General features: G+C 34.7%; 1 protein-coding gene across 1 annotated transcript; it reads right to left on the bottom strand.

The window, feature by feature from the left end:
- Positions 1 to 6,709: 6,709 nt before the first annotated feature.
- On the bottom strand, positions 6,710 to 15,335 carry LOC128990645 (midasin-like). Its single transcript, XM_054413130.1, has 4 exons — positions 15,209 to 15,335; positions 13,615 to 13,660; positions 9,899 to 10,002; positions 6,710 to 8,844 (listed from the first exon to the last, which is right to left on the bottom strand). Exons 1-4 carry the CDS (start codon positions 15,266 to 15,268, stop codon positions 6,775 to 6,777), a joined length of 2,280 nt encoding a protein of 759 aa, XP_054269105.1. The 5' UTR covers positions 15,269 to 15,335; the 3' UTR covers positions 6,710 to 6,774.
- Positions 15,336 to 17,260: the final 1,925 nt, after the last annotated feature.

The following is a 17,260-nucleotide window of genomic DNA, read 5'->3' as shown; positions in this document are numbered from 1 at the left end:
GTATAACATGGCCGTGGAACCAACCAGCATTACACGTGAAACTTAGAATGTGTATTGCACAATTGATTTTTTCACGGCGAAAAAAGCATAAATAAGTAGGTTGTGTTTACACATTTTACTTACACCACAAGAATATCTTTGCACTTGCTTCATTTTCATGTGGTAAACATATTATTTGGAAACTGGTTGGTGATTTTAAATAGAGACTTATTTCTTTGTGAATCTATATCTATTCTATTATATAAAAACTTAATGGTGTCTGTCTGTGTATTACTAATAGGTGCAAAAACTACTGAACCGACTGGGTTTAAATTATACAAAAATGTAGTTACCATACTAGGAACGGTAATAGAACTGTTCACACTACGATACTGTCCGTGGGCTTTGTCCCTTTTGCTTTAAAAGTTCTGATTTAAAAAGTAAATATTAATTGGTCTTCATGGCTGCAATGAGAACACTCACAATGTTTACATTTTGCGTTGACATTTAAATGTAAAAAAGAAGAACTGTCACATTGCAAACAATTTCACAATTTTAGACAGCTGATCCAAACAAATTAAATATAATATTTTACACAACTATGTGGTTGGTTTATTTCTTCTAAAACTTTATCGTAGATTTTTTATTATAAAACTATGTAAGGATTATAGAAATAAAAATATTCTAAAACCGTTGCTCAACTCAGGCTCCGTCTGCTTTCGAAGTTATGAAAAAAATGTTATTGATTTATTTTCAAGGAAACAGTATTATTATGCACATTGCAATATACAGATGTTTTGTATGAATTTGATGTCATTTTGTTTTATTTGAACTGCTGAACATGAGTTTAATAAACTTAACATAACTTGCACTTAACATTGACTTTTTTATTTAGGTAAATTTAGTAATTGCGATTAGCTACACCTGTGCTTCAATTGAAATAAAGAATATCATTAATAACTAACTTGTTCGTTGATTTTTGTGTTCTTAAATCGGTGGTATGTGTAACTACATTTAATTACTAAATGGTAGTACAAAATACTTTATCTTAACATATCTTGCAGTTTACATTTACCTAATTGCATTTAATAAATTAATTATTTGTATTTTCTCACACCACTGATTACGTTAAACCAGGGAATATTTCATAAAACTAACCTGTAACTGTGTACAGGTTAGTTTTGTGCTCTGCTCAGGTTCTGTTGTTTTTAAGATAAATGAAATATCTGTTACTATGTTTACTTAATAGTAAGTGTGAAAATGTAAAGACGATGAACTATGTAACTGATTAAAAGAACTAGTGTGTAGGTATATTATGTTGTTCATAGATGTTTTTGTAGAGTACAATCAGAGATGCAATGAATCATATACTGTATTTACTATTACATTTTAATACTCAATTTCATTTGTAATTTAAATAATATGTACTAAAGATATAAAAATAAGGCTTTCTTTATTATTTCATTACAAATAAATCCTTATTGACATTACTACTTATAAGAGCTAAATCAATAATTTACAATTTGTGTTAGTAAAGATACCATCTCTTTAATTTTTTAAAGACTATTGATTAGGCGCACAGATCATAGAATAGGCACAACAATATTTCTAATGTTATAACAGCTGATGTTAGTGTTGCTATTGATTTATTGTGAATAGAGATGGAAGGATTTGTGATTTATTAGAACAAGATTGGCCAAAAAAATTTTAATTCAAATGTAATAATTAGTAATTTTGAAACTTCGTGGATGAAATTGAAATTGTAAAAAATAAAGGAAAAAAGGGAGATAAAGGTAAATCATGTATGTAAAAATGTTTCTAAAATGTAAGTAAGTTTTGCTCATATGAGCTTCGTTAAATAATCTACACATGATTTAAAATAAATCAAAACCAAAATGACGGTTTTCACTACATGCCAAATTAAAAAATCGCACATTTTTCTATAAAGGCCATTAAATAATTTTGTTTCTAAAAGCGTTGGTGGATGTGTAACTATTTTATACAACAGATGTAATGATCAAAATGTTTCTATTTCTTATTCTTTTCCCGTTGCAAAGCACGGGTTTAACAGGTAGTACTTAATTCAATAATGGTTATCTCTGTTACATTCCGTTTCCAGGCTTTCTACTTAACGTTTTATTATTAAGGTGTCACTTTAAAGTTTATAATCCGGCGGCCTAGCAACTAGTAACAGAAAAGGTAGTTTAAAAAAAAATGTAAATAAAAAAATTAAACTACATTTTAATTAATTAAACTTTAATTAAAGAGGTAAAATTTGATTTGTGTTTAGCAAATTAAAATTAAAAATTACCATAAGGATGAGAAGTTTTCGGGATAGTGTTTTATTTATTGTATCACACTGAGTGGGATGAATAATTGTCGTAAAACTTGAATGTAACCATAAATTTCCATGGGTTTCACTATTTTTTTTATAGATAAAAAACTAACTCTACTTAATCGCAAATAACTCAAAAACCGTTGGGGATAGAGACAAATTATATAGACTAGAAATGTGCATTTTTCAGTGGACTAAATTTTGTGTATTTAGCTTTTTCCTGTATCTCTAATATTAAAGCCACTATATCCAAAAATACGGAAATATGCCGCAATTTTCCAATATGGCGGCTATAGCACAGCTTCCATTTTAGAGAACTTTTAGCTTGTTCAAAAGGAAGGTACACATAGCATATGTACCAAATTCCTTGCTTCTGCTAGTTTTTGTTGGGTCAAAACATATTTTTGTTGTAGGTACTAGTAGTAGCAGTATCAAAACTAATTACTTAATAACCCTATTAAACTCATGTTAAAGAACGTATCTTAATAAAAACCCACCTTAGTCAAAATTTGGAAATTATCAGTCTGAATATTTTCCACAAAGGGGAAGTACTGATTGTATAAGTTTTTACCAATCTTTGATAATTGCTAAATTAGTTATTGCTCACTACCTGCAATAACTTATACTATTGCTAAGAAGTCAATGATACAGTGAGCTCTGTAAATTCTCTACTTGGTTAGGGGATTTACTTATGATCAGTTTGATATTATGTAAACAATGCACGTATCTCAAGTGCTATACACTTATTTTACATTCTCCATTAGAAAATATATTTTACGCCACACTACATTATTTTGACAAACTTCCCTCACAAGGATTTAGTCCAAAAAAACAGCAGTTTGCCACCAGCTTATTCAAATGGGGTTTCATTGCGTACTACTGTACTGCAATGAGTTTTACCGGACACCAATCAGCTGATTATACTGTATTTAGGTGGCAATTAATGGTTATAAACAAAAACATAACCTGGTTATGACTGGTGATTTTTAGTCCTTTAGTTGGTGGAAATATATAAGAATTTGTACGAATTTAGTAGTATGGCGTAAATTATCGTACATAACTCGTCCAAAATGTGTGTACCAGACTCGTATGGTAATCCCGTACTCGACTTCGTCTCGCACGGGAACGACCACACTGGTCCGGGAAACACTTATTTTCAGGACTAGTAACTTAATATACTATAACAATCGAGTTATAAGATAAAGTGTTCAAACATTTGGTTGAAATAATCTACTTGCTTTGTTTTTTTGCAACTACTATAAAAAAATACTAACTTTAAAAAATTTGTCACATATGTTTTTTAGATAAATTGATATGTTGTTATTACATAATAATATTTTGGTAGCATTTTACTATTATTGAGTATACTTTTCTTTTGTAAGTAATTAAATAAATTTCTGCTCAGTATCGAGGCCTTTTCTCTCAATTTTTGACTTGTAACAGAGTTTTCGCTTTAACATCTGCAGAATTGTAGTTGAAAGAATTGACGTCAAGTCATAAGCGTTACACACGTCATTCACGTCAGTTTCCAAGTGCTGAAACTACGAAGATATAACATGATTGATTTTGATACTATGTTGATATTCATTGGCAAACTGAGTTTCCACAAGTACTGCACTATTAAAAAATGTCCTTTGAATTCCTTTAAATATAATGTTTGTTGAAAGCTTATGATTTCAACTACGTTTGTATTCGTAACATACAAACCTTCTTTATTTTTTTTATTCCCATCAGTTCAAGCAGAGAATTGAAGTAAATTCAAGCTAGGTTTAAATGGGGCCGTAGCATTACCACCTAGATAAAATCCATTGGTGATTGGTGGTCCCCCTAGCCAGGTCCCTGTCCACACCACATTTTTTTTGTGTACTTACTGAATTGAATTGCTTGTGTATTACCTTAGACATTCCATCCCAATGTTAAATTTGTAACCAGCTTGTTTACCAAAATCTTCGTAGTTAATGTGACCCACCGACAGATTGTGCTGATCTAAATTACTGATTTCTGTTGAATACACCATCTTTTATACCAATTAAAACTAATGGAATTACTTATTGTGAGCTATAGCAACTGTTATGACCCATCAGCTTGGCCAGAAAGAAGGTAGAAAATAGAGTTTTAGAAATTAGCGCATTCTGTGACTAGCTCACACAACTACGATCTTTTTTAACAAAAAAAATCTATAGCTGGTCCATATAGATGGGACGTCAATAGTATTATATCATTGGTATTACTTTCAACATTGACCTTTATCAATTAATAACCCAGGACAACAATGGAAACTTTGGCCAACATTTTCAGCCATTTGTTTTATTTGCTTGTAGGATTTTCTAACACTTAAAAACTATGTGTGATTTTGTAAACATATAATACTTACTTAAAATACTTGCTGCCCATAATGGAGCAACAAGTTTTTAGTGTAAAATTGTGTTTATTTCCAACACCCAATTAATAGTTTTGCATAACTATGGTAAGTTTCTGATCATCTAATTGATAAGGGATGATAATTTAATCCATTGTAATAGAATTTGATTTAATAGGCCATAAAGTTTTTATAAATTTTCTCAAATATTTTAAGTTTGGTTCTCATCCATATTTGTGTTCCTAGTAAGATATTTCGGCGTTTTTATGGCTACCATAGGTTTTATTTCATATTCTTTTAATTTTTTTTATTTACATGGGGCTTCTGTTAAGTCAAAATAAAGTCTTAAATCCAGGACAGATTCAAATAATCTCCAAAAAATACTAGTATGTTAGTCAGATAAAAAATATACAAATGTTTAGTTTGTTTCAATTTAAGTTTAATGAAATTAATTTTTTTATCGGGTCATATATGTGTCCGTGAACACGATAACACGCCTAGTTTTGGTCCGATTTTGATTAGATTTGACATAAATCTGTAGAACTAAATAAACTTGAATGAGTTCGCGAACCATCAAGTGGGTCATGGAAACTACTGTTATGAGGTTTTAAAGTTTGTTTAATCAATTATTTTGTTTATAATTATTATTATTTGTAAATATTTTTTATAGGTTGATAACAAACAATTTTGTATGTTGAAGCATTGTTGTACAATAACAAATCGCAGATTAAATTCTATGCAAACTGTACGATTGAGATTCACGTGTTATTCTAAAGGGAAAAAATCGTTGTAATTTGCATGTTTATGGATATGTTTTAATCAAATTTGGGTAATTTATTTATTTCATCCTATTCTCTTAAATTTTATGAAATAGTATATTTCATTACTAGGACTGAAAGTGGCATTTTCCGTCGCGCGCTCAAGTTTTTGTGTGAGGTGGAACCGAACGCAGGGAACCCCAATTTCACGTGCGAGGCGAAGCCGAGTATGTGAGAACTATCTTCACGTACGAGGCGAAGCCGAGGACGGGAATAATGGAGCAAGTGCCGGATACTAACTTTCGGTACGAGTTACGAACGATACTTTTCATCACCACGCAAAAATACACAAACACAGATTAGTAGACCTCAGCAATATTAAAACTATTTTATTTCTCAATGAATTTGATTGAACATAAAAATAAAATAATATCTTCTAAAAGGAAACCTACGTATATTTCTCAATAAATTTGGTGTAAACATGAAAATAAAAGAATAAAACAACTTTTAACAATACATACAGCTGATTCAAATCATTAAATTAAACCGTAACAAAACACTAGCGCACGTAGAGAATAAATGGAGAACTAATTGAGAGCGAGGGAAATCAGCTGATCGATTTTCCCTCGCCCTAAATTAGAGCTTGGGAAACGACTACTTTCATTGGTGTCAGCTGTTATCGAAAATAGTTACTTTCGTTACGGAGTGATGAAAAAGCTCTTTTTCACTTCCCAGTAGCATCCAACCAAAGTACTCGTTAAATCTAATGTTATTTAAATGAGGAATAAATACGAATTTTTTTTTTAATGTTTTAGTTTACACAAATCGTACAAAATATAATTATTTTAGTCATCTGCAGGTTTGCCGTGGCCCCGATATCATTTTAAGCCACAGAAAACAAAATACCTAGAAATTAGTTTCATTTTACCCCGACCCTTTTGGTTGGTAAAACTACGGTTTAACATGAGGGTGTCTTGATCCAGGGAACGCGTGCTTCCCCATCAAACCCGACGATTTGCCCCAAACCCAGTATTATGACGCGGCACGACCTTCGCATCCGGGTAAATATCTACAATCAACCAGATTTTTTATAACAATATGTCATTATTTTAGTCTCTATAATGTAAATTTATAAATAATTTTGAGCAACTAAATGTACAATTAGTTTATACAAATTCTAAACGAGAATGTAGGAAATTTTAAATGGTTTACAAAGAAAGTTCTTTAAAACAAATATATATACAGTTTGGTGGGATGAATTAAAAAACGTATTTAGGATGTTTGTATCTCTTTAATTGAGACCTTCAACACTATAATTATTCATCTTCATTATTTTTTCGTAATTAAGAAAATATTTCCCCAATAGGTATATACCTCTTTCTGGCCACCGACCCTCTTGCCATTCGTGGTCTTTTGTACCCCTCTGGATGCAATGCATGAATTATTTTATCACTGCTAAAAAACTCTTCTGAAGTTGTTGGAGTGTTCTTTATATCATCGGACATGCTTCCTTCTCCGGTATTCCTTGATTCATCTTCTGCTAGTGGTTTAGCTAAAGGTAAATTAGAGATTGTTCCACCATCCACGATCTTCTTCGCTGTCACTTTACTTCTGTTTAAGTCATCTGTTGCCTCATTGCTGTGTTCGCCGGGCAGATCCCGGGTTTCATCCTCTGAAAGTTGAGATGTGGCTTCATCGGTATCCAATTTCTTCGTTTCCATTCCGTCAGTTTCAGAGTCTCCTGGGGACTCCTTCTCTTCTCCTGCTTTTAACTGCGTCTTATCCTCTGGAATTTCGGTTTCTTCTATCTCTGTTTCAAGTTTCTTCCTTTTCGCTCCGTCAGTTTCAAAGTCTTCTGTTGACTCTTTATGTTCTTCTTTCTTTAACTGCGTCTGATCCCCTTGAACTTCTGTTCCTACTTTCTCTGTTTGACGTTCTTGTGTTCCTTCTCCGATGGATTCAGAGTCTCTTGGTGACTCTGAAATTTTGGGGTTTCCTTCCTTTGTTTCAAGTTTCTGCGTTCCCACTTTGTCATTTTTAGATTCAACCGGCGAATCTTTCCGTTCTACCGCCTTTGACGGAGTCTGCACTTCTTCAGTTTTGTAGTCTTTAAATGGCTCCTTAGTCCGTTCTCCTGCCTGTAATTGTGTCTTATCTGCTGTATCTGTTGCATCTTCGTCTGTTCTGATTTTCGGTATTCCTTCCCCCTCTTGTCTTTCAGAATTCTTGCTGTTATTTAAGTCTACTGGTACAAATGTCTTTATCGCTGCGTCTTCAGTCTCATTTTCTTCTTCGTCATGATCTTGTGTTTTTGTTTCTTGATCAAGTTGTGCGTCGTTCCTGTCACGTACATTTACTTTATTACCATCACGTTGTGCGTTAGTTTGAGCTTCCACATTCGTCCTCTGTGTGTCTACCTCTTCATTTTTCTGTGGTTGTTCCTTGTCAACTTGGTTATGTTCACGGGGCATTTCTTCTGAAGCAATGTTTTTATCTCCCTCAGTTGTTGCACTATTGGCGGATCCATTAGCTGATTCATTCCTTGATTCTTCAGTCAAATCCAAAGGATTATCAGTTGAGAATTTTTCACTGTCTGTTTCACTAGTTTCATTTTTATCCAAATTATCATCGCTTGAAGAAGTTGTTTCAATTTCCTTCTCATCTTTACCTGTTTTGTCAGTATCGTCGATTGCCTTCGCAACAAAGTTAGGTCCATTATTTTTTTCATCTGTTACTTGCGCTTCTGATTCTCTAACGGACTGTGTTTCTGACACTTTGTCATCCATTGACTCCGTTGCTCTTCCTTTGGCCTCTTCTACTCTCGGTACTTCTGTCAACTGTACTTTTGATTCATCAGCGGCGTTTAGTTTGCTCTCCTCTACATTTGCAAGCTGATCTGTTTCCTTAGGGTTCTGTACTTCTGACCCACCATCCTGTGACGTATCGGTAGAACCTCCTTCCTCCTTTTCGACCTCAACCTTTTCTTGTATTATTTTATCTTCGTTCGGTTGCGATTTCGGGTCCTCAGCTGTTTTTACTTGATCGTCTTCTTCATCTTGACCAGCTGTTTCTTCAACTGATCCGGTTTGTAGTTGTTTTTCTGCTTCATCAGTCTCTGTATGTATCTGTGATGAATCTTCTGTCGCACTTTTGGAACCTCCGTCTTCCTTTGGATCCATATCATCTGCAGTCTCATTCTCTTGAGATTCGGCTTCCTCACCAGTATCTCCTGGTTCTATTTCAGATGGATTGTTTGCTGTATCTGACGTTTCAGCCTCTCCTTCATCCACAGTACCTTCAGTCTCTGAATCAGCATCGACGTTTTCATCTTCCTTCTCGGTCCTGGTGATCGCCCACATCTGGAGAATATCGTTTGCAAGCATATGGACGTTCTTCTCTATAATAGTTGCAACCTTAAATAGGAAGACACATGAAAAACATTAAAATAATCAACAGTCTCCCCACAATCCGGATTGAAGGATTGAGCTTAATCATGATGTAAAATCAAACTTTTTTACTTCCCTTAACTTATATAATATTAATATATAGTCGTCATGGTGTGCCTGATATCAGTTTGAATTTTCAGCACTAATCATTACTATACTTATCCCTTAGTTTTAGTTTTAATACTAAACAATATGTGTAGATGTGATCAACCTTGCTTTTTAGAAATTAGTTTATTACAATTGTTTGAAATCGTGTCTTTAGCCGTTATATGAATTTTCAAATCAGATTATATTTGTCCATAAATTATTAAAACTGGTAAATCATCTTTTAAATCATCATAAATTTTAACAAACCGTGTAACTGAAAGCCTACAGCACACTTTTCTCAAACTAAAACTAGCGTTTGTTGCTCTCTAAAATATAAATTTGAATTTGTTTTTGTTTTACTTGGTGAATTTTTTCAATAGAAAGGGATTTTAAAGTGAATATTTTATAAAAACTACTTTGACTATGTAGCCTATATGTTAAAAGAAACGCCTTAAAACATGACTATAGGGGCTAGGCCAATATATCCTGCAAATCTTCATGTGATTTTAAAGATCTAAAACTTTACCCTTCAGACTCTTTCAGATTCACTTTCAAGACTACCTACTGCCCTAGACCCTTAACATGCGTCACACCCATATGTATGTATGTATAGTCTGCTGACACCTAGTAGTGAAAATGTTAATATATAAAAACACTGTACTAGTTAAAATCCCCTAATTATTCTTCAGCAGATTAAACCAAATACATAGATAAGGACAGATTCGTTTCCTTTTTATTGGTTACGTAATTTGTTTCCAAGTTAGTTCGCCACTACGTTCTTGAAGTATACAGTAACAATAATCGATAACTTGTTCAAATCAGTCAAGCTAATTTAATGTATTAGATTTTTTGTGTTATTGAATTCATACGTCCATGGGGATTTTTTCAATCAATATAATATTATTATGTGACGACTTACTGAAGGCTAAGTTACCTTGCGAGCCCGCTGACGATTGGCTGCCCTCTCCGATGACGTCATTTCGTCCAAGCTTGGAAACTCTATCACCGCATCAGTCCGTGGGCGCTCTACATGGTCTTCTGCAAAGAACAGAAACATAGATTTAGAGAAATTATTTTGTGCAAATAAAACTGTTAGCATATGGAACAGTTCCCAGTGAAAGATCATACTATAATATTTATCAGCATGGGTAGCTAACAACTTTGTTTTAATTTCGTTGAATCGTATTAAAAGAAGTCACGGCTGTAAAAACCTGTTTGTATCTCATAGAACTGTTCTTATACTATTTCTTTATATTTTTACGGGATTATTAATTTCACTGCGCAGTTATATCAACTACTTCAACCAAATATTTAGGGATTAATGTGCAGGTTTGCCCTTTAGTAATTAAACTAACCACTAAGGTGACTTCAACCAGCCCGATACAGACTGGGTCAACCACGAATCTTCCAAGATTATATCTCCTTCTTCCCATTTTCTTCTAGAGGCTGCGTCTTCTTATGATCTGAAACAAGTCAACCGAGTTCCAAATTTTCGAGGTGTGTTGCTGGATTTGATTTTCTCATCGATTCACGGGCTGCAAGTTGAAACTGCTGAGGATGTCCTTTTAGAGGAGGATAGACATCACCCTGCCTTGTTCTTTACTTTTAATGCCACTCTGTCTACTTCCTCTGATGGCCCTAGGGAATACATCAACTATCGCAGATGCAATGTTGACTTAGTGTTGAAAGACCTGTATAACCTCAACTACCCTGTGTTTGATGAGCTTCATGATGCTGAAACGACATTTAACTGGTTTTCGGATTTTCTTGGAAAGAGTATCAGACTACATTCTCCCCTAAAGAAGACTGCAAATTGTAACTTCCCATGCTGGTTTACCAAGGATCTGAAGAGACTAATTATTTTTAAGAAAATACTTCATAAGAAATATAAGTCATCTCTATCACCCTCTGATTATGAAGATTTTAAATGTGCCAGAAGAGACTGCAAGGTTTTAACCAGTATCTGCTACTCAAATTACATCAGTAGAGTGGAGGAAGGCATCCCTCACAATATAAAGTTATTCTGGTCACATGTGAAAAAGCTAAAGAGCTCTTCTACTTTTCCCTCAAGAATGATCTTCGAATCTGCAAACGCTACCGAAGCTGACGGAAAATGTAATCTCTTTGCAGAGTATTTCTCATCGGTGTTTGGTGACATGGACGTCAACGTGCCTATCTTCAACTTTGGTCTGAACAAAACCATCAACGGCTGCGTTTTTTCGGCGATTGATGTTCAAAAGAAACTTGAGTGTCTTGACACTAACAAGGGAGCTGGACCTGATGGAATTCCACCTGCAATTCTCAAACATTGTGCCCAAGTCCTTGCCCCACACCTTGCAATCTACTTTAAAAAACTGCTTGATGAGGGGATTTTCCTTCCAAGCTAAAGCAAAGTTATGTTGTGCCCATCAGTCTGGTAGTAGCAACGATGTAAAGAATTACAGACCAATTGCCATTCAACCATGCTTAGCTAAAGTATATGAAAGTCTTGTCCTGGATAATTTACTCTTCCAACTTAACAGTTTTATCATCCCTGAACAACATGGCTTTCTACGTGGTCGTTCGTCCTCTACAAACCTTCTAGTCTTCCAAAACTACATTATGTCAGCATTTAATAAGTCTTCACAAGTGGACTGCATATATCTTGACTTCAGCAAAGCCTTCGATAAGGTTAACCATCGTCTACTTTTAGCAAAGCTGGAAGGCTACGGTATATGTGGATCCCTACTGCGGTGGCTAAGAAGTTATTTGAGTGATCGAGAGCTCATTGTCAAGTGTGATGGAGGCTTTTCTTATCCGTTCCCTGTTCCGTCTGGGGTACCCCAGGGGTCTCACCTGGGTCCTCTGCTGTTTGATATTTTCATAAATGACATAAGCAAGGTAATATCATCCAATTTTCTTCTTTTTGCTGATGATATCAAGGTATTTGCGGAGGTAACATGCTCAGACTCCCAAGACCAACTCCAGTCATCTCTGGATAAAATCAGTAAATGGTGTGATGAAAACGCTATGGAGTTGAATGTTGCCAAGTGTCTCACGATGTTCTTCAGTCGCAGTACTGTAGTGCACCCTTACAACTACAGCATAAACGGTGCCATTCTGAAAGTGGTTGATATGGTCAAAGATTTGGGCGTCATAACTACTCCTACCCTCAGTCCCTATGAGCATATCAGCCAAATAGCAAAAAGGGCTTCATCACTTCTTGGCTTCATTTTTCGAACAACAAAAGACCTCAAGAACCCTCTCACACTTATAATCCTCTACAAGACTTTGGTACGTCCCGTGATGGAATACTGCTCTGTTGTCTGGTCTCCTTATCAGTCTTTGCACATCGATATACTAGATAAGATACAAAGAAGATTTATTAGACTGATTGGTCTTAGACTGGGGTACCACTTTCAGGATGTTCCTATTATCACCCTGGAGAAATACCATGATCTGCAACCACTCAGTCTGAGAAGGAAATGTTACGACCTGCAGTTTCTCTTCAAACTCGTGAATGGTATCATCGACTGCACATCTTTGCTGAATAATATAGAATTCTCTGCCCCTAGAGGAACCAGATCCAAAACGTTATTTGCCAGAGGATTCCAAGCAAGGAATTACTCCTACCATCATGGGTTGTCAAGGTTGCTGAGGTTGGGTGGAGAGGCTTCGACTCACATTGACTTCTTCGGGATTTCTTCTTCCTCATTCAAGAGAGACCCTTCAAGATATTTACAAGAGAGAACATCTTAGAAGCATTTTCCTGCCCTCCTGTGGGAACAAGTGATGTGTAGTTCTTGTTTAAGTGGTGCCTTTAAAGGGCCACACCTTAGTTCTGTTTTGAGGCTGGTGTTACCTCAGCGAGGTGCAGTGCAATATAGGTGGTGCCTTTAAAGGGCCACAAATGAAAGTTGGTGCTTTTTAGCATGGTGTTTGGTGTTTGACACAGTGTTCTTCCCATGTCATGCATGCACACACACACACACACTCCCACAAATTATACTTTTGTTAATACTTCTGTAATATTTTACTGTCTTTTGTTATTATTTTCACAGTTCATAATTTGTTATCTTTGTTGCCATAGTCTATTTTGTTGGTCTTATTTAATCGTTGTTGTTATTGCCTGTTGTAAAGTTACCGTCATTACTGCTTGTTACTTGTTACCATTATTACTAGACATAGTCTTCTTGTTGTTATTTATTGTAGTTTTTAGGTCCCACTCATGTATTTATTGCCAGCTTCCTTATTTATTATTATTGCACGATTTTTGTAACCACTGATATTAACTTATTATTTGCTACTTATGTATAGTTCATAGTTTGACAAAATTGTATTAATGGAGAAACCGTTGGAATAAATAAATAAATAAAACAGTTGTAATCCGTCTGATGGAACCTGTCTCCTGACCATTCGTCTTACTGGGATTGGCCCGGGCCTAAAAACACTAACCAATCCCCAGGGATACGTATGGTCAGGAGACAGGTTACATCATACAGACTATAGGCGGGTCTAAGATAGAGGCTTATTTAAAAACAGACAAACTATTAATTTGACGAAGAACTTTGATTCTAACAAAGTGTGGAAATTATGTGCTTAGTGAATAATCACATATAATTAGTAAAATATTTTTGCTACATGACTATTAACTTTCTGCAAATAACTTACCCTCTTGTTTGTGTAGGAGATAATCGAGGAACCTCCCCTCACAAACCTTTAAAGGGAACAATCAAAGAATCAATGCCGATGTACTTTATACAATATGTAAAAAAAATTTAGGGCTATACCCTAAGACCAAGATAACTAATTATTTCAACTTACTCTATAGTCAGGTTGGGTAGCAGGAACATATTTCAGTTCTGGCGGAGAGGCTGCAATTTTAGGTGGTTATAGTATACAAGTTTCTGAACCTAAAACCGCCCAGACCCCAATTTTTTGGACCTCGGTCGTCCGTAATGACGTCATCAAAATGGCGGCCGTAGGAGGATGCTCGGTCCCCGTGAATTGGCTATAACGACCGAATGCCTGAACCGATTTTCATGAAATTTGTGCTTGAATACATTATCTCGGCCTGGGTTGAAAATGGTCAAGTTTCATTAAGTCATTTCAAAATGGCGGCTGTTCAAAACTAAAAAAATATGAGGAAAATAATTGTGATTATACATTTCTTAAGATATCAACTCCGAACCACGTCAGATCATTGTAGAGTAGCAAGTACTTCATTTTGACTGGGTTTAAATTTTTGGCCGCCATCTTGGATCCGCCATATTGGATACAGAGTTATTATTTTTTCAATATAAAGGTAGGGTTGTGACCCACCGTTTCAAACAAGACTTTTACGCTAAATACGATGCTGCAATCCGTTTAAATAAATGTTGATCCATTCTAAAGTTATGAGAACATTTTATAACTTTATTTTTAGTCCACTATAACATTGTACATTTACAAACTAAGGCCATAATCTCAAAATAGTGCTAGATAAAGATAAGTGGACACCACCATTTATTGTTGACCTATTTTCACTCGGTTGTGACGGATGTATTTTTTTTCAGCCGCCATATTGGATCCGCCATTTTGAAATGTGATAAATTATTTTAAATATGAATGTGGTGTTGTGACCCATCATTTGGAACTACCTTTTTATGCTGAATTCTATGCCGCAATCCGTTTTTCATTGTCATATTTGATTTTTGAAATATGTATTGACATATTAAATAAAAACAATTGTAATATTTTATCAAGAAAGCTTGATAACAAAAATTGATAAAATAATTTTGGTCCTAAAAAAATTGGTGTCTGGGCGGTTTTTGGTTCAGAAACTTGTATACTATAACCACCTAAAATTGCAGCCTCTCCGCCAGAACTGAAATATTCTGCCACTATATGCAGCTATACGACCCCACTACTACCAACGTATGACCTTAGAAAATACATATATTAATGAAAGCGAGAAAACCCTAAATCATAACATAAATATAAATTGTACTCTCAATCTTGCTTACTCTTTCATGCATTTTTGAAACCGATTTATTGGAAGTTTTGAAATAATTGCTATCTTAAACATCTTTGCCACTCACTGCGCTGACAATGTTTTCTATTTGATGCATATAGTTTGCATCTACTCCTACAAAGAGTCCATATTCTTGAAAAGAACTTATTTAACATACTAAATAATTAATAGCTAAAAGATAAAATTTAGTTGTGGGCAACAATGAAATAACAGCTGCTAAATGGTTGTTATTACGTAATGATTATCACTCACTAACACAGATGTCAAGACGACGAAGCTGAGTGTTGCTCGGTGTAAAACTATAGAAGACATTTTCTAGAAGAACATTAACATGTAACCTCTACCTAGGCACGGTACACATGTGTATCCAACAGCTGGGGACAATTATACTGCAGTGACAACACAAGCTATAAAACTCGGTATCTAGCAAGCAACTACTACATAGCAGTACATTATGGGAACCAAAAAATATTGAAAATGTCTAACGCGGTAAAATAGTATAGACATGTTTTCATTTTGTACAACTCATTTAGGATGTTCATTGTCTAGGCCTAGTACCAAGCTATATGCCATGTACATTATTTCAAATGGCAACGATACTAGCTGTACTGAAAACATAGGCGTACTCGATACGCTCCTTTACTATTTTTTTTTCATACAATATTACTAGGTCTTCTAATTTTGGCTTTACAAAAGTCCAAACCAAAATCATTAGGCCTAAGTCACAATGCTAAGATAGGTCTTAAATATTTATTTTAACTAGTGTGCAAAGTGGCTTTGCGCTCATGTTATACATTATTTTTTTCCCTACAGTTTCTATAAAGCATACAAAATGGGTAATGGTAAAAATATATGCAGATTCTATGCAGTTTGACAAATTAACAAATTTAAGCCTAAATGAAATTGTCTCACAAAGAAATTAAAATCCGAATGAAATTTCACAAACATAATTAATCAAAATCTTAATATAATTGTTGGTTTGTAATGTTATTGTTAACAAGCAACAACAGGTTTATAGGTTAAGTTAAGTAGTTGTGTTGTATCAATGGTCAAACGTAACGACAAATAAACAATGCACCAGCTGATCGATTTAGCGGTGTTACCAACATGTTTTTAAGCGTACGCGTATAATGCCTATGTGAGCCGAATACCATTGCTAATAAAAGCACACTATTCTGTGTTGTTTGGATTGGAGTGCAGCAAAGTAAGTAGGCCTAAACGCAGGAATTAGCTCCTTTGCGTGCTATAATCAGTGCAAGAAAGCCCGCTTTGTCAAGTAACTGGTAACGGTGGGAAAAAGTGTTTATGCAAAAACAGTAGGCAGTTGTGTACTGTAGCGCTTTCAAAAAGGCCACAAGGACAATTGACGCAGAATGACAGTAAGAATTAAATGTCAGTATAACAAGACTACTACTATTATACTAAAGTGTATGGTATACGTAGACTTGCGTAATATGGAAGATTAGCCATCCAATTTCAATTGGTTTGTCAAAACTAGTGAAAATTGATTACATGCAGTGCAAGAAACAGTATCAGCAGTCTGACGCATACTTTTCCCCATTAGCCCAGCCCCTGTCAGAGCCCAGCTTCATGGGCAAGCGGTGGAAGTAACTATGATATTTTATAAGGAAAATAACGAAAGCTGCAATAACTTTTGAACCGTAATTTCTACACTATTGAAAGTTTAACTATTTCGTTTACAGTTAATATGACCATAGCTTACTAAATATTAATTAACTTGTTTTGATCTGTGTTATTTTTTTCAGACACATTTATTTATTTGTAATTCTATGGGTTTTATAGGAAAATTGCCATTAAACATCTAAATTTTGGAAAGAATCTAAAAAAACACACATGTAACATGTGCTATATTACACATGTGTTATATTACCCCCACACACAAAATTTAATGAAATTCTGACAACATGTTTAGTCTGTAGTTTTGCACAAATCCACACATATAGACGTAACTTTAAAAACCACTTTTTTTGGTTCAGGAGGGCCAAAACATATATTATGTTAAATTAACTCGAACTTGAAAATTGTAATTATCAAAAACAATACCTGCTCTATTTACTATGTATAGTAAATAGAGTAAACTGGGAGTAGTATATAGTAGTATATAGTAACCGGGAGAGTAAACTGAGAAGTAAAGGTGGCGTTGTGTTAACTGGATAAATAATCATACTCAAGATCTCTCGAATACCCATTTTGTTACCAATGTACACCCGACTCCAGATTCAACGGTAGAGTGGCTTGGGGTAATGCAATGCCTTTAGAGGCCGTTGGGAAACTGTGGTTATA

Source organism: Macrosteles quadrilineatus, unplaced genomic scaffold, assembly GCF_028750875.1.
Source record: "Macrosteles quadrilineatus isolate MER2022 unplaced genomic scaffold, UCM_ALF_1.0 Scaffold_3__2_contigs__length_128488019, whole genome shotgun sequence".
NCBI lineage: Eukaryota > Metazoa > Arthropoda > Insecta > Hemiptera > Cicadellidae > Macrosteles > Macrosteles quadrilineatus.
This window is presented reverse-complemented; position numbering and strand designations above follow the sequence as displayed.